At 42.1% G+C, this 18,068-nt stretch overlaps 1 protein-coding gene across 1 annotated transcript; it reads left to right on the top strand.

Annotated features, from left to right (window-relative positions):
- The first annotated feature begins 1,250 nt into the window (after positions 1-1,250).
- Positions 1,251-17,819, top strand: LOC309841199 (uncharacterized protein C11orf97). The gene is made up of 4 exons (XM_082684130.1): positions 1,251-1,847; positions 6,890-6,994; positions 12,912-13,037; positions 17,524-17,819. The coding sequence occupies exons 1-4, from the start codon at positions 1,673-1,675 to the stop codon at positions 17,526-17,528; spliced, it is 411 nt and encodes a 136-aa protein (XP_082540256.1). The 5' UTR covers positions 1,251-1,672; the 3' UTR covers positions 17,529-17,819.
- The last annotated feature ends 249 nt before the right edge of the window (positions 17,820-18,068 follow it).

Here is an 18,068-nt window from a genome sequence, read left to right as displayed (position 1 = left end):
CCCATATATCATTTGTCAATGGGGCTAGACTTCACCAAAAATGTAAGTATACCAAGAAAGAGAAAAAAATAGATACACAAATCTAGGGATCCCATGCATGAGAGAGCCATGGTTGCAGAGGGAAATAATCCCTAGACAACAGCTGTACAATCACAGGTCTAGAGAGCGACCAGCCCAGCAAGTTGTTTGTTTTGTTTTGTTTCATTTTTTAAATTTATTTAAGAGAGGGCACGTGCGAGAGAATGCACAAGCTGGAGGGGCAAAGGGAGAGAGAATCTGAAGTAGTCTCCGCCATGAGTGCAGAGCCCCTTAGGGGGCTCATTCTCACCACCCTGAGATCATGACATGAGCTGAAACCAGGAGACTCATGCTTAACCAACAGAACTGAGCCACCCAAGCACGCCAGCCCAGGACTTTCTAAAAAAAGATAAAATTGGCAGAATTCCTCTCATTTTTAATGTATTAATAGACATATAAGACAGGAATATAAGGAAGAGAGACATATAAGCAAGGAGGAAGGGTTCGGGAATTCATTAGTGATAAGAACATTAAAAGACATGCATATTAAAAACCCAGACAGTTATTAACTCCAGAAAGTTAAAAGGTTATGCAGACAGGAAAAGTGACCATAGGATATTACATAGCTCCGCTATGACTAGAGTTCACATAGTGGTAGTAATATTTATATTATATTAGGAGTTTGAGAGGGGCAGTAAGTACACGTGAGGTGAGGATAATGAAGGAGCGCTAAATCTTTTTCTTTCAAAGTAGGAAGTCAACATATGATTCCTAAGACTGAAAAACATAAAACATCAAAGTAAACATTTCATTACATGGTTGTAAATTTCACCCTCTTGGGGTGAAAGTGGTTGCTTCTGGGATGAAATGGAGGCAGATGGGGTCCCCTGTATTTGGTTACGAGTTTGTAGAGCTATGACTCTGTAAAATAATGCACACGGGGCCTTGAGGAAATTAACACGCCCTAATTTACTTTTTAATGATGGCAAAAAGAGAACAACAGCACCGTCATGCTCCAACTAAAGCTGTAGATTTTCCCACTTGCTACTCAAGTCAAACTTTTCTGAATTTGATTTTTCTCCTCTGTAAAATTAGTCATTAATATAGATTGAAATAGCTCGTGAATACAAAAGTGCTTGAAAATAAGAGTTGTTTAAAAGCAACGTAATCCAAAAGTTTGGGACCTCAGCATTCATTTATTGGATCACGTTGTGAGTAGCAGGAAGCGGGACACGAGCGCAGCGCTGCGTGGGACTAGCGACCTCACCTTGAACTCACCTGTCTGGTGCCTGCCCTCACCCACCCCTACCTGTGCGGGGTGGCGAGCTGTTCTTGGGCCCTGGGGCCTTGGGTAATCTCCTTAGCTTTTCGGAATCTCGGTTTCCCTGCCCGGGAATAGGAAAGCAACTCCTGCGACGCTGGGGTGAGAAACAACCATGAGATTCGGCTGTGTTGGTCGGGAGGTGATGGCAGCCGCGTAACTTCACCGCGGTCCTGGGCGCGCGGGACCCTTGGGGGAGGCGAGCGGAGAGCGTCTAGGGAAGCGAGGATCTGCGGTCTCTACGGCAACCCGCGACGCCGGGCGTTCCCAGGCAGCCCGCCGCGGAGCAGAGAAGGCCAGCGGGCCCCCGGCTTCGAGCAAGGCCCCCGCGGCATGAGACGGGAGGAAGCGGCGGTGGTGACCGCGGTGGCGGCGCCGGAGGCGGGCCGCGACGGGGAGCAGCCTCTGCAGCCCGCGGGGCTGGGGCGCGGGGCGCGCGGGGCGCGCGGGGAGCCCGGCGGCGGCAGCGGCGGCGGCGGGGTTGGCCCCCAGGACCCCTGCGGACAGTGTGAGTTCCCCTCCGCTCGCGCACTCTGCCCGCGGAGACGCAGGACGCGTGGAACGCTGGAAAGGGGAACCGGGAGGGGCGATCGGGAGTGCGACTGGCTGAAGGGCTGAAGGGCATTCGCAAAAGGCTACCTGAGCCCAGGTAGGCCCTCCAGCCTGATAGAGCGGCATCGGCCTGGAGGGTATTGAAAGAAAAACGTGTGGGGCGTCTGGGTGGCTCAGTGGTTTGGGCTGCTGCCTTTGGCTCCGGTCATGATCTCGGGGTCCTGGGATCGAGCCCCGCATTGGGCTCTCTGCTCCGCAGGAAGCCTGCTTCCCTCTCTCTCTCTCTCTGCCTGCCTCTCTGCCTACTTGTGATCTCTGTCTTAAAAAAAAAAAAAAAAAAAAAAAAGAAAGAAAGAAAAATGTGTGAATGTAGTTGTAAATATCTGTACGAAATTTATATATAATAAAATGTATAAACGTTTGTAATATGGATATGTATACATACGCAGAGAGAGATAAACAACGTGGATCTTTTTTTTGCCAGTTCCTTCATTTTACAGACCAGGAAACTGAGGTGGAAGATAGTGGAAATGACTTGCCTCCAGGGACTCAGTCAGTGCTGGAGAAGGATTTAAAACGCTCCCCTCACCTGTCTGGGACTCTCAGTTCATCAGTTATGATACCTGATGCCTGTAGAATCTCACAGTTACCGGCTACTTGTTTTTTGTGTTGTTTTTTTTTTTTTTTAAGATTTTACTTATTTTATTTATTTATTTGACAGAGAGAGATCACAAGTAGGCAGAGAGAGAGGCAGAGAGAGATGAAGGGAAGCAGGCTCTCTGCTCAGCAGAGAGCCTGATGCGGGACTCGATCCCAGCACCCTGAGATCATGACCTGAGCCGAAGACAGCGGCTTAACCCACTGAGCCACCCAGGCACCCCTACCGGTTATTTCTTAACACACGGTTTCCTTCCTGCCAAACACACCAACCATGGTCAAGTGATTGAAGGCAGTTCTCGTTCAGTCACAACCAAGAGGGCGGAAGCTTGAGTCTGCTCCAGGCCTCGGTGCCCAGCCATACTGTGCCATGAATTTATATTTCACAGTCTCCTGTGCTCTGCGGGTTTTCAGGAAGGGCTAAGGAATGATGATGGAGAAAGTAATAAGTAGGACAAAGAGGAATGCCAGCAGTTTCTGACTCTTCTTGATTGCCTCTCTAGAGACCCACCTCAGTTTGCAGCAGGAGCTCGGCAGACCCCAGGAGGGAGGGGGACTGAAGTGGCTCAGCTCCTCTGCCTCAGGGGGCCACACACCCTGCTCCCAGGACACCTCATTAAAGAGCTGCAGAACCAGTGTCTCCTAGAGAAAGAGCCTCTCCCTCAGCATCTGTCCCAATATGACCAGGATACCTCCTCATTCCTTTGGTTACCAACAGCATAGTAGAGGCCTTACCTAGAACAAGGAAATCCAGTATATTTACATATTCAGTATATTTAAGGGCATCCTTACTCTGACTTCAAATTCTGTCTGGGAATTTTCTCATTAAAGATGCTGGAAATGAGAGGTTTTTTAGTCCTGTGGGGTCCTAAAGGTGGGATTGATCATTAACTTGTTAATTCAGCAAATACTGAGTCCTCACTGCATGCCAGGCATTGGGCTAGTTGCGGAGTAGTGAGTGATGAATTAAGGCATGTGTCTAAACTTTGAGGACCTCAGAAAGTCAGGGTTGGGGCATAAAGCACTGGTGCCTCATCCCCCCAGAGAACCTCCTTTTCTGGCCTCAGCCTGAGTACCCACCCACACCCACATGAAGTACCCGTTCGATGGTCAAATGTTTTTGACATCAGATAGTCTTCTGTCTCTCTGTAGTTTCTACTCCCTAATCAGATATGACTTGAAATATACACAGACAAAAGGTGGTCCTTTCTCGGTAAAACATCCTTAAATTATATGACAGTAGCTATTTGAACAGCCATCGAATTTTTCATAGCCTTCAGAGTCATTTTTAAAATACTTTGTAGCACTCTCCCCATGCTGGCTAACCTCTTCCAACATTCTCCAGTTTATTAAATCACTGAATCCAGTATTCTAAGTGTGATCAGTTTAGGATAGTGTGCTGGGACTATAACCTCCCTTGATCTAAAATTTCTACTTCTATTAAATGGACCCAGAATCAATGAGCTGTTTTGGCAGGCACACTGTATTAAAAATACATATAACAAAAGCAGTCTATGTCATCCTTAGTTTCTCTTTCCCCTGTTGTCCAACTGAAAACATTTGATCCAGGCTTTTTCTCTTATTTATGCAGTAAATTTGTTTCATCCTTAAATACAAGTCATTATATTTATCCCCATCAGTACCATTCCATGAATTTTAGCACTTCATCCCAGGTATAGAAGCAGCCCTTTGACTCTTGAGTTTAACATTCAGCAAGTCTGTGCCATTCTCACAATCAGTGGGTAGGCAGCTCCTCCTTATATCCAAATCAGCAAACTAGGTAGAAGTTCCAACAGTTCCGAGAATTGTCTCTGGAAGTCCCTGATCTGTCATTCAGTATCCTCAGGGTGGGCATTCTGCCTCCCACAAATACACTTTATCAAATGCCTTTGCTGAGATGCAGCTACACTGTGGCTACAACAATTTCCTAGTCTGGCTAGTTTAGTACCTTGGGTTGGGGAGAGTTAGGTAGGCATGACTTTTAATTTGTACGAATAGTTTTGTGATTTCTGAGAGTTACTTGCTCAACTATAGAATAGGAATAATTATACATGCCCATAGAGTCATTTTGAGAAAGAGAAATAATAAATGTAATATGCTAATAATATATGTATAGTAGCATTCAATAGATTACAGCAGTTATTACCAGCTCTTAACAAAAGAAAACAGTTTAATCTGGAATAATATTGTTCTTAGTAGTTCTCAACACTTAGTAATTACTGTTCCTCATTAGCTATACTCACAAGCCATCTGTTGGCTAACCCACTCAAAATGTTGGTGAAGATCAACATAGGCTGCTACATTAGAGTTTGTAGAAGTTTTTTCTTTTTTCCCCTCTTCTCTCCTTACTTTTCTTGCCTTCCTTCCTCTCTCTCTTCCTTCCTTCTCTCCTTCCTTCCTCAATTCCATCCTTTTTTCTTTCCTTTTTGGAATGGGGAATATTTGCCTATACTAAGTTCTTTGCTGTTCTAATTTTTCTCAGTTCCTCAAAACCTTTAGTGATTTCCTCTGTAAATTCTTGTAGCAGCAGGGCTGAAATTCGTCAAGAGACTGAACTTAGAGCAGGCGATCTCATCTGTTCTACTGAGCTATGGCAGAATTTTCTTCCCTCTTAGCCATGTTTCTTTTTTTTTTTTTTTAAGATTTTATTTATTTATTTGACAGAAATCACAAGTAGACAGAGAGGCAGGCAGAGAGAGAGAGGGAAGCAGGCTCCCTCCTGAGCAGAGAGCCTGATGCGGGACTCGATCCCAGGACCCTGAGATCATGACCTGAGCCGAAGGCAGCAGCTTAACCCACTGAGCCACCCAGGTGCCCCTCTTAGCCATGTTTCTTAAACCTTTTCTATCTTACGATCAAAGCTAACTCCCACCTTACATTCATATGACTCCTAAGTTTTGGGAAACAAAAATGAGAGGCAGAAAGTATCTAATTCTACCTTGTTCATATCTGAGGGTGTGTTTGAGTCTTCATGACCAGGAGTGACCCAGGACCACAACCAGAGACAGTGGTCTCTTACCCTGTTTGGGCCAGTCCATACACAAGTCAAATCTATTCACCTGTGTTCTTTATTGGTTAGTCTGGGAAAAATGATCACATCTGAAATAGCTAACATTTGGGTTGGCTAGGTTTTCCATGGTTCCTTGCACTGAGCTTTTGAGTACCAAGATTAGAAATACTGGTTCCCTGACATTCACAAGGCTGCATTCACCAGATTCTGTCCTAGGATTCTGATGAGCTGATCAGAAAACTTCCCTGCTATATGGTATTTATGGTCTGATAAGGAAGACATAGATTCAAATAATAGTTACATAAATAGGGGCATATCAAGCAAATGAAGCCATTTATAAATCGCAATAAATGAAAGAAAAGAGGAGAGTCCTATGCAAAAAAGTATCCAGGTACATTGTACAGTCAGGGAAAACATCCCCAAAGAACTGAGCTTTAAGCCTACACTTGAAATTTGAGTAGAAGTTACCCAGGCAAAAATATTAGGAGAAAGGCAGTTCAGGCACAAAATAGGATGTACATAGGCTTTGGTGTGGGAAAGGATAGAAGGGCCAACGATGGAGCAAGATATTGCTAAGGTACTTAGAACAAATAAGCTGGTCCTCTACAGTAGCAGTGATGTCCTACAGGGCCAGGCTTAGAGGCTAGGAAAAAGTCATATGTCCAGGGGGCGCCTGGGTGGCTCAGTGGGTTAAGCCGCTGCCTTCTGCTCGGGTCATGATCTCAGGGTCCTGGGATCGAGTCCCGCATCGGGCTCTCTGCTCAGCGGGGAGTCTGCTTCCTCTCTCTCTCTCTCTCTCTCTGCCTGACTTGTGATCTCTCTCTGTCAAATAAATAAATAAAATCTTAAAAAAAAAAAAAGTCATATGTCCATAAGCAATTCGCTACTACAGCTCACATTTACCTCTCAAAATGATGATTAAATAAGACTGAGGATGTCCTGTGTTATGTAGCTGGATTATAACCTCAATAGGCGTATCTGTCTTATTCATTGCTTGTCCTCTGCCCCTAGCCCAATGCCTGGCACTGAGTAGGTCTTTAATAAGGATTTATTGAATAATTGAGTTTTCTTGAAGCTAAGGAAGAAAACTCCCTATATTTCTTTCTAACACCTAAAAGAGGTGCTGAAACTTAACCACAAAAGTTCAGGAATTATGTGAAAGTATAAGGTCCCAAAAGAACCAAAAAGGGATCTTTTCAAAATAGAGTCTTAGGGTGAATCAGCTGTATGGATGCATGTATCTTTTTAAGAAATAATGATTCACGTAGGTATAATGGAAGGTTTGGCCTAATATTTATGATAAATAATCAATTTTATTAATGTGTTTACAGGGAAGAAATTCTTGTATTCTGAGCCACATAAGAGAATTAAGGAAGTACTAGAAGAAGAACTTTATATTAAAAGAGATGAATGCCACATTAAAAATCCACCTGCAGGTAATCTCTGTGACAGACAAAGTGTACTTATGAAATGAATACGAAATTACCTATTTAATGGTAGAATGATTATTTTATTTATTACAAAGCCATGGCTATCAAAAGAAAAATGGATCATTGGGAAATTCTTGAACTCATTTCACACTTATTTTGCCTGTGTCTAAATAAGCTTATTTTTTACAAAAAAATTGCCTAAGTATCAGTATCTACATTGCTGTCCCACATTTTTGGCGGAGTTATTTCTATTTAATGAGAAGTAGAATTTTTTCCAAGAAAAGCACAGTAACATCTTTAATCTTTATCAGTATGAGTGTGACCAAGAACAGTGGTTCCCAGAGTTTAGATTTCATCAGAATTACCCAGGAATCTGTTCAAAGCAGGCTGCTGGTACCCATCTCTAGAGTTCCTGGCTCAGTAATTCCTGGGTAGGAGGTCAGCAATTTGCATTTCTACCAAGTTTCCAGTAGATTTTGGGGCTGATGGTCCAGGAACTCGATTTGAAGATCACTGACCCAGAAGAATCAAAGTCATTTACATAGGTCAAATCATCCAAGGATTTTACTGTATATACATATAGTTTATGGGTTATCTCTCTAGGAATTGATAGTTCATTTGAGAAAAGACATGCTCTAAAAGCCCAGAATCCCTCACAGACTCTTTTTTTTTTTTTTTTTTTTTTTTTTTTTTTAATAGGCTCCACGCTGTGGAGCCCAATTCAGGACTTGAACTCACAACCCTGAGACTAAAACCCACACTGAAGTCAAGAGTCATAGGCTTAAAGGACTGAGCCACTATTCCCCTAGTGGTTAGAAAAAATTTTAAGTCTCATGCTATTCTATTCTGGGGTTTCTTTCATTTATACACTTAAAAATTTTATAACTTATATAACAGTTAGATGATGTATTCTTCTTTTTTTTTTTAAAGATTTTATTTATTTGACAGATAGAGATCACAAGTAGGCAGAGAGGCAGGCAGAGAGAGAGAGAGGAGGAAGCAGGCTTCCCGCTGAGCAGAGAGCCCCATGCGGGACTCGATTCCAGGACCCTGAGATCATGACCTGAGCCGAAGGCAGCGGCTTAACCCACTGAGCCACCCAGGCGCCCAATGATGTATTATTCTTATTGGATGCATTTAACTGTGAGATAATCTAAGTGATTATAAAAATCCATTTTTCTAAGCAACCTTTTTAAATGTCTTTCATGTAAAATGGAAATGCTTGGGCTGCGTTCTCATAACCTCCACCAGAGGTCGCACAGAGGTGCTCTTTTAGCCTAGAAAATGCTTCAAAGGTGAGAGTGGATTCTGTAAGGTTAAATTTTAAAGGGGCTTTATTTACGAAAAACAAGCTACTGATTTGTTTTTCTTTTTCTGTTCTTAAAAAAAATTAAAATGTCCGGACGCCCCGTGTGCTTGGTACAACAGGAATCCAGCCTCTAGAGGGGGTGCCATGCCTTCTGCTTACTCTCCGGGCATTGGCAGCTCTTTCTATTGCAGGATTTTCTTGTGACATACTCCTTTAAATATATGCTGAGAGCTGGGGCTTCATATACGCTGAGAGCTGGGGCTTCTCATATGCTGAGAGCTGGGGCTTCTCTTTCTGGGGAACACAGCTTGTCACATACATGCAGAATTCTGCATAAAACTTTTAGGGACTTGTATGGCTCCGACAGCCTCGCTTCCTGGATGTCAAGGCTAAGTACACTAGACCCATTGTCTCCACTTCTCCACTTCTTGTTTACTCCTTCACCCATTGCAAATAGGCTTTGGTTTCCATGAGCCTGCTCTTTTCCATGAAACTGTTCTTTTCCAGATGGTGAATGACCTTCTCTTGAAGGTCAAATCCAATGATCTTGAGAGTCTAATACAATCCAGAAACTCATCAAACTCAACTTCTCTGTATCCGCTGACATATCCTTCCCTTTGGGAGCACTTTAGCCTGGAGGTCAGCATTGTTCAGCCTCCCGGTTTTGCTGGTATGACTCCCCATCGTCTTTGCTGGCTCTCTCTCCTCCTCACCTCTAAACTTTTCGAAGCTCAGCCATAGGCCCTTCTCTCCATCTATATTCACTCCCTGAGTGATCACATCTAGTCCTGTGTGCCAATGACTAAAATTTCTCTCTCTAGCCTCTGCTTTCCCTGTCGAATCCCAAAAGCCTGTTTAACTTCCCACCTGTGTGTCTACTAGGTCTCTTGCACTGAACATGTCCAGAATGGAACTCTATTCTATACCACTCTTCAACAGCTTTTTCTCATCTCAGGAAATGGCATCACCATTCACTCTGTTGCTTACACCAAACACTTGAAAGTCAAATCTTCATACTTCAGATCCAGTCCTCAGCTCATCCTATTGAATCTGAATGGAAATACATTGCAAAGCTGCCCAACTAAAGCCTTGTCCAAGCCGCCATCATCACTTACAAGCTCAGTAGTAGCATCCTCTAGCACCTTCTACTGCTGTCCCCACAGTGCAGTCTCTGCAGAGAACCCAAAAGGATCTCTTACAACATAAGTCATTGTCCACCACCTCCATGTTCAAGACCCTCCAATGGCTCCTTATGATTCTTAGGCTAGATTTCAGGCCCCTTGTATGGTCTGCTCACCTTTCTGAACTCAGCGCCCACACTTTCCCACTTCACTTTAGCCATACGGCTTTCCTTGATGTTCTGGATCATACCAAACCCATTTTCACCTCAGAAACTTTCAACTTCCCCTAAACCATCAATTGTCTTTTTCCCTCTTCCTTCAAGTTTCAGCTGAAATGCCACCTTCTCAGAAGTAACCTCTCTACCAGGCTAAAGTAGAAACTACCTACTCTCTCAATTACTCTCTAATCTTTTATACAACTTTCTTCTTTCTGCTTTTTAAAAATTACCTCCTGAAGTTACATATGTGTCTGTAAATTCTTTTTTTTTAAAAAAAGATTTTATTTATTTATTTGATAGATAGAGATCACAAGTAGGCAGAGAGGCAGGCAGAGAGAGAAGGGGAAACAGGCTCCCTGCTGAGCAGAGAGCCTGATGTGGGGCTCGATCCCAGGACCCTGGGATCGTGCCCTGAGCCGAAGGCAGAGGCTTTAACCCACTGAGCCACCTAGGCACCCCGTGTCTGTATATTCTTTATTGACTATCTGTCCCACAAGAACATAAGATGCATGAGGACAGGGTCTTTATTTTGCTTACTACAAATCCTCATGAAAGCTGTGTGATACAGGCAGCTGCTTAACCCACTGAGCCACCCAGGCGTCCCCCAAACTTTGTAAGGTTTTGACAGAAGGAGATTGTGGAGTCTTCCTTGAAGGTCTTTGAGGGTGGAGGAAGAAACAAGCTTGGCCAGATACCTTCAGCTACTTCGTTCAGGAGTGGGGAGGGAGAGGCAAGTATTGACATTCCACGTGGTCGATCAGCTCATCGAAACAGAATCTGAGTCTGTGCTTGGGACAGGAAAATCATTGTCCTTGTAAAAATAATAGCTACCATTTACTGAGTGCAAAGAACTGTAAATCTATTTCATCCAAATCCTGTAATAATTCTTCGAGCTAGACATTATCCCCATTTCAAAGTTGAGGAAACAGAGACACATTGGGTTCACTAACTTATCCAAAGCCATACTACTGGCAGGTGATGAAGCAAAGACAGAAACCCAGATTCCTTCTAAACCCAAACACCGTGCCCCTAATCACTACAGGGTCCAGAATCTTTAGGGAAGAATCAGACGTTAGCGTGAATATCAGTAGGCAACCTCGGATCTGTGGATATTATATTTGGGCGTTATAATTTGGGCATTATAATTTGCAGCTTCAGAAATGGTAAAAAGAACATATTTAACTAACTTGAATAACCTTACTTGAGCTGGGTCACTGTTTTTCACAAGACAGATTTTCACCAGAGGCTTGTTGACTGACTCTCGAGTGCTTTTAAGATACGGAGGACCCTTGGGTGCAAATCAGATCACTAAGACAGTACTTACTAAATGCCATCAGGAGTTAAGATGATGATTTGCTTTGTTTCAGTGAGTAGACATTGCATCTGGAATATTAGTCTATGGTGTTTCCAGTGAGCTTGTTGTTTTCATTCAAGGGGCGATTAAGTAGCATCTAGGTCAATTTTTTAGAAGATTGTTGAAAGTATTTGCTAAATTAATATGGTAACTTTGGGCTATATTATCTTTGGATATTTGTATTTGGATGAATTAAATCAGAAGCAGATAGGGCAGACCCCATGAAGTGTCTGAATTAATTAGTCTATTTTCAATCCTTTTGTGTGTCGGTGTATGTGTTTCTTTTTTTTTTTTTTTTTTTTTTAAAGATTTATTTATTTATTTGACAGAGATCACAAGTAGGCAGAGAGGCAGACAGAGAGAGAGGAGGAAGCAGGCTCCCTGCTGAGCAGAGAGCCCGATGTGGGGCTCGATCCCAGGACCCTGGGATCATGACCCGAGCTGAAAGCAGAGGCTTTAACCCACTGAGCCACCCAGGCGCCCCGGTGTATGTGTTTCTATATTGACTTCTCACCTCTGTCTTCAGGGGCCAGCTAAATGATCTAATAGCACTATAGAGGTTTTTTTTTTTTTTTTTTTTTTTTGCACATTATTTATTTATTTATTTATTTATTTATTTTTAACATTTTTTTTTCCAAATTTTTTATTTTTTATAAACATATATTTTTATCCCCAGGGGTACAGGTCTGTGAATCAGCACTCACCAAAGCACATACCCTCCCCAATGTCCATAATCCCACCCCCTTCTCCCAACCTCCCTCCCCCCCAGCAACCCTCAGTTTGTTTTGTGAGATTAAGAGTCACTTATGGTTTGTCTTCCTCCTAATTCCATCTTGTTTCATTGATTCTTCTTCTATCCACTTAAGCCCCCATGTTGCATCAACACTTCCTCATATCAGGGAGATCATATTATAGTTGTCTTTCTCTGCTTGACTTATTTCGCTAAGCATGATACGCTCTAGTTCCATCCATGTTGTCGCAAATGGCAAGATTTCATTTCTTTTGATGGCTGCATAGTATTCCATTGTGTATATATTCCACATCTTCTTGATCCACTCATCTGTTGATGGACATCTAGGTTCTTTCCATAGTTTGGCTATTGTGGACATTGCTGCTATAAACATTTGGGTGCACATGCCCCTTTGGATCACTACGTTTGTATCTTTAGGGTAAATACCCAGTAGTGCTATTGCTGGGTCATAGGGCAGTTCTATTTTCAACATTTTGAGGAACCTCCATGCTGTTTTCCAGAGTGGTTGCACCAGCTTGCATTCCCACCAACAGTGTAGGAGGGTTCCCTTTTCTCTGCATCCTCGCCAGCATCTGTCATTTCCCGATTTGTTGATTTTAGCCATTCTGACTGGTGTGAGGTGATACCTCATTGTGGTTTTGATTTGTATTTCCCAGATGCCCAGTGATATGGAGCACTTTTTCATGTGTCTGTTGGCCATCTGGATGTCTTCTTTGCAGAAATGTCTGTTCATGTCCTCTGCCCATTTCTTGATTGGATTATTTGTTCTTTGGGTGTTGAGTTTGCTAAGTTCTTTATAGATTTTGGACACTAGTCCTTTATCTGATATGTCGTTTGCAAATATCTTCTCCCATTCTGTCAGTTGTCTTTTGATTTTATTAACTGTTTCCTTTGCTGTGCAAAAGCTTTTGATCTTGATGAAATCCCAATAGTTCATTTTTGCCCTTGCTTCCCAGCACTGTAGAGGTTTAACTGCCTATGAGAGTAATTGAATGACCTGGAATAAGAGATGAAACAAATACTAAAGACCTTGGGTAGTTTGATTAATCAAACAAAATTAAGCTCCAACCAAATGGCTGCAAAGATAATCACCGAGTAAATACTTCTAAAAGATGTCCTAAAAAGAAACCCAGCTAATAATTGTCATCTTGCTTCTGAAAATATTGACAGTGGCCCTGGAAGGGATTTGGAGCATTAAAAGAAATCTCCCGTTGGGAGGCTTGAAGCTGGGACCGACGAGCAGAAACAGTTTGCTGCCGCAAGCCAAGTACTATTCAAGGCACGGAGGGCTGAGAAGTAAGATCCTGATACTCTTGACTTCTGCTGAAAGCCCCAAGTGTGCTGATTAGTTCACAGCTCAGTGGTGGATGCTTTATTTCAAGTTTTTTTTTTTAATGATTTTATTTATTTATTTGAGAGAGAGAGAGAGAGATCATGAGAGGAAAGAGATCAGGGGGAGAAGAAGACTCCCTGCCGAGCAGGGAGTCTGATGTGGGACTCGATCCCAGGACTCCAGGATCAAGACCTGAGCCGAAGGCAGTCGCTTAACCAACTGAGCCACCCAGGCGCCCCTATTTCAAGTTTTCAATCAAGATGCAATCTTTTTCTTTTTTTTTTTTTTAAGATTTTTATTTATTTCTTTGACAAAGAGAGACACAGCGAGAGAGGGAACACAAGCAGGGGGAGTGGGATGGGAAGAAGCAAGGCTCCCACTGAGCAGGCAGACCGAAGCAGGACTCGATCCCAGAACCCTGGGATCATGACCTGAGCTGAACGCAGATGCTTAAAAGACTAAGCTACCGAGGCACACCCCCACCTTTTTTTTTTTTTTAAGATTTTATTTTTTTATTTGAGAGAGAGCACAGACAGAGAGGGAGAAGCAGACTCCCCACTGAGCAGAGAGCCTGACTCGAGGCTTGATCTCAGGACCCTGAGATCATGACCTGAGATGAAGGCAGAGCCTTAATTGACAGAGCCCCCCAGGCACCCTGAAATGCAATCTTGTTTTGATTTGCTTCTCCTGAGTTACTTTTGGCTTAGCCACACTACCCCATTATGGAACTTAAACAGTTAATAGTTAAGCTGGGCAAATCCCCCCATGGATACAATAGAAGTTCATACTCTTGAGTTACACTGGACTCTTTACTTTTTATGCACGAAGCCTTTCTGGCATACAGCCAGCCTGGGTGGACTTTCTGGCACACAGCCAGCCTGGGTCGGGAGGAATCTTGCACTGTCCCCTTTTTTCCAGATCTTTGCTTCACGGTGGAAATGAGGAAAGGGAGATAAGGGAATTAAGGAAGAATCAGGCAACTACTTTGCCTGGCTCCCCGAGTTTTTCCCTATTTAACGTAAAGGCCACCCAGCTGGGCCTGACTCACTGGTCCTCACAGACATAAAGGTTGGAGCAAAATATTACTAACCACTCACTATCATAACCAGTGTTTGCCTGGAAATTGGTGGTAGAATGTGGAGAACGTGGGCATCTTGGCATGGAAACACCAGCAGTGTCCAGATACCCTAGGGACCTGAAATAGGGTATATGAATCCTAAAACTAGTTCTGCAATTAGGAGGTCACCCTAGGATGAGAAGAGAGAAGTGTGTAAATGCCACCCACGGTTGGGTAATTTCACCCAAGAATTGACTCGTAATAGCAAATGCTGTATCACACTTATTTTTCTAGATTCTTCATGTATAACCTTCACTTTAATCTTAACAAGAATCACGTGAAACAGGTAGAATTCCGTTTTTTAGATTAGGAAATGGAGGCACAGCATGGCTGAATAATTGACTGAGAGCCACTCAGCCCGTGAGTGGACCTTCTGAGATCGGAACCCAGACAGCCAGTCTCCAGTGGCTTTTAACCACTGATAGGATTGCCTCTATGAGCCAAACCGTGCCCAAGAGTTGGGGGGTCTGTTGAATCTAGAGTGGGGTGAGAGCACAGAAAAAGTGCCACAAAGGAGAAGGGTCTCCTGGGAGGCAGCCTCTAAGATCTGAATTCAGTAGGGAGAAAATATAGTCACTGAGACACTGAGTAACATGGTGAAAGAAAGAAAACAAAACAAAACAAAAATTTGTTACCAGAGGGATACATGTAGCAAAAAGGAACCAGTATGGAGATTTGGGGTCTATGATAAAGTAGTAGAAGCCACCATTTACCATGTGCCGCGCACAACGCTCAGTGTTTCATGTAGCTATGTAATTCACATGATCGCATAAGATGGGAGTTTTAATCTCCATTTTCCCAGTGAGGAAACTGAGGCACAGAAACATTACATTACTCAAGATCCTGTGTCCAGGAGGTGGTGAGAGCAGAACAATAAACCTGTGTGCTGCTGGCTTCTGAGATGATTCTCTTAACTTCCAGTAACTTCTAGTCACTGGACAACAAGGGCGGAACCAGTGGGGGTGATAGTTAAACCCACACAAAGGCCAGGGCTGAGGGGACGTGGGGTTAGAATGATCCTGGGAGATGACTAAACTCAAAATCCACAAAGAGAGCAGTGTCCTGAAGTAATGGTTGATTCAACTCAAGTCTGGGCCTCTTGCCCATTGGGGGCTGTTTATTTCAACTTTCCACCCAATTTGTCAGGTTCTAATTATAGTGTGTAAATCCATCAATCCAAGATAACTCCCAAAGTTATTTATTTTTAAAATGAATGATTTTCTAAATGCCATATTATAAAACTGGTTTGAAGAACAAATTACCTTCATGTGAAGACATTAAAGTCTAATTGATGACTGAATTCATCAGGTGTGAACATATGATTTTTAAAAAATGTGTGTTTGACTTTGACCATAATTGCATTATTTTCACCCATACAGTGTAGGAGAGACTTGTTCATTGCTCCCACTCATTTTTACTCACCCACAGTAACTTCTTAGCAGCCTCCAGGCCTCTATCTACAGCCCATGTCAAGCACTTACAGTGATCATGTTATAAACTTTTTTTTGAGAGAGAGAGAGAACATAGGCATGTGAGTGGTGGGGGCTAGGGAGAAGGGAAGAGAGGATTTTAAGCAGACTCCACACACAGCATGGGGCTGACACAGGGCTTGATCTCACGACCCTGAGATCATGACCTGAGCTGAAACCAACAGTGGGACACTTAACCAACTGAGACACCCAGGTGCCCCAACAGTGATCATGTTATAATATATAACTGCTATGGTTATGTATCTTAGCTTCGTATCTGTTAGTTATCAGCTACATTTTGCTGTATGAACTCCTACCATATGCTATACCAATCACAACTGATCAATCTACATGAATCAGACTGATAATGAAGAATTAGACTTTTCTCGTTATCAATAAAAAAGGTAGATGAGAGGCACAGAAATACCGTAGATGAACACATTCCACAGAGAATTTTACAACATTCATCAGCAGTAATTCATACATGATCAGAAACTCTAGGAAAGCATGAACTGTGTCTCTTTCATTCACCACCATGAACGTAGCATGGTGCCTGGCTGAGCAGGAACTTGGTCACATGAGAAGGACCAATGAATGAGGAACCAAGGAGCGTATGTTGGATGCCTACTATACCTTGAGAGTCGTCTTGCTGCTGACCCACATAAATCTCTCCCTCCCCAGAAGTATAAGGCTTTCCCTACCCAAGTCTGCTAAATGAAACAGAATGTAAACAATAGAGGGAAAAGCAATGGAACCTATTGATTTTAGTGTGTCAGTCGTGAAAAGTTGCATATATTGTACATACACCTTAGAACTGTTTCTTTCAAAAACAGATTTTCCATAGATTACCATAGTTTCAGGAACTTCCATAAGATATACTTCCTTTAGATAACTCAGCCAATCCTCAGGCCATCTTTTTCCTATTCACTTTAGCTTTTTTTCCCTCTTTCTCATGAATAGCATGGTCATTGTAGTTATGACTCTCCCGACATTTAAAACACATTATTTAAAATTTAAATTTTAAATAATTTAAATAATTATTAAATTAAATTTTAAATAAAATAATTTAAAATTTAAATTTTAAATAAAATAATTTAAAATTTAAATTTTAAATAATTTAAAATTTAGAATCATAATCATCTAATTTTAGTTCTAAAACATGATTCTCTTAGAAACTACAAAGCAGCCACTGTCTTCATCATACTAATAAGTTTTATTCCTTTCCTTCTGTCATCTCCTTCTTCTGTGGCATATAATACAACAACTAAAGAAGTTGACTAGCCCAGTATTTCTCAAGCTTTTATGGGTCTGTAAATGACATGGTATCTTATTAAAATTCAGATTCTGATATAGTAGGTGTCAGGTAGGGTCCAGGGTTTTGCATTTTTTTTTTAAAGCTCTATTTACTTATTGGAGAGAGCATGTGCACATACACATGTATACAAGTGGGGGAAGGTCGGAGGGCAAGGGGGAGGGGGACTCTCAAGTAGATTCCCTGTTAAGTGTGGAGCCTGACACAGGACTTGATCTCACAATCCATGAGATCAAGACCTGAGCTGAAATCAGTGTTTAACCAACTGAGCCACCCAGGATCCCCTAGGATTCTGCATTTCTAACCAGCTCCCAGGTGATGCCAGTGTTATTGGTCGGGACACTGTACTCTGAGCAATAAGGGTCTGGAAGACCGAGCTGTGGGTTCTTTAGTTACCTGGATCACATGGGTGTGGTTGTTATATTCTGCTCTACCAGATGAAGTGCTGTTGGGAACATTAAGTCAAATTAAGATTAAAATGGGATTGGGATTAAAGAGCATTTCACTAAAGTAAAAATTTACTGATTTTTTCACTATTTTCTTTACTCTAGGATAAGATGAATACGTTTTTTCCATCAAGAAGACACTTCCTCCACCTGATGTCTGAAAAATAGAGAACCCAAGCTTGTTTCACAGTTTAAGATGTATAAAAAAATCTATATTCTTATTGTTGGTAATTAATTCCAATCTATAAATTAACCCAAGGCAAGGAAGGACTAGTGGCAAAATTTGCTAAGCATCTGGAAATAATGAAGAAGAATATTATACTTACCTTTAGTTGGCACATTTGAAATACACTGGGTTTCTAGTCAGGTTATTTTATTAAATATGTGAAACATGATAAAAATGAAGGCATGTTTATTGAGTCTTTACTTGAAGGTAAGCATTATAAACCTTAACCCTTCACTCTAGTATAATTATGCTCATCCATTGAAAAAAACAAAACAAAACAAATAGAGGTGCCTGGCTGGCTTAGTCGGTAGAGCATTCAACTCTTGCTCTCAGGGTTGTGAGTCCGAGTTCAAGATTGGGTGTGGAGCCTACTTAATTAAAACAATAACTGTTTATTTATAAATATATTTATTTACAAATAAAT

The sequence above is a fragment of the Mustela nivalis genome (genome assembly GCF_964662115.1).
Source record: "Mustela nivalis genome assembly, chromosome: 9".
NCBI lineage: Eukaryota > Metazoa > Chordata > Mammalia > Carnivora > Mustelidae > Mustela > Mustela nivalis.
Note: the sequence above shows the minus strand (reverse complement) of the source record. Positions and strands in the feature narration are given on the sequence as shown.

Excerpts from the sequence above, each read along its gene's own strand:
- LOC309841199 (XM_082684130.1), top strand. The coding sequence starts at position 1,673 with ATGAGACGGGAGGAAGCGGCGGTGGTGACCGCGGTGGCGGCGCCGGAG. Across the intron at positions 1,848-6,889 it reads CCAGGACCCCTGCGGACAGT|GGAAGAAATTCTTGTATTCT; the intron begins GTGAGTTCCCCT and ends ATGTGTTTACAG. Across the intron at positions 6,995-12,911 it reads CATTAAAAATCCACCTGCAG|TGGCCCTGGAAGGGATTTGG; the intron begins GTAATCTCTGTG and ends AAATATTGACAG.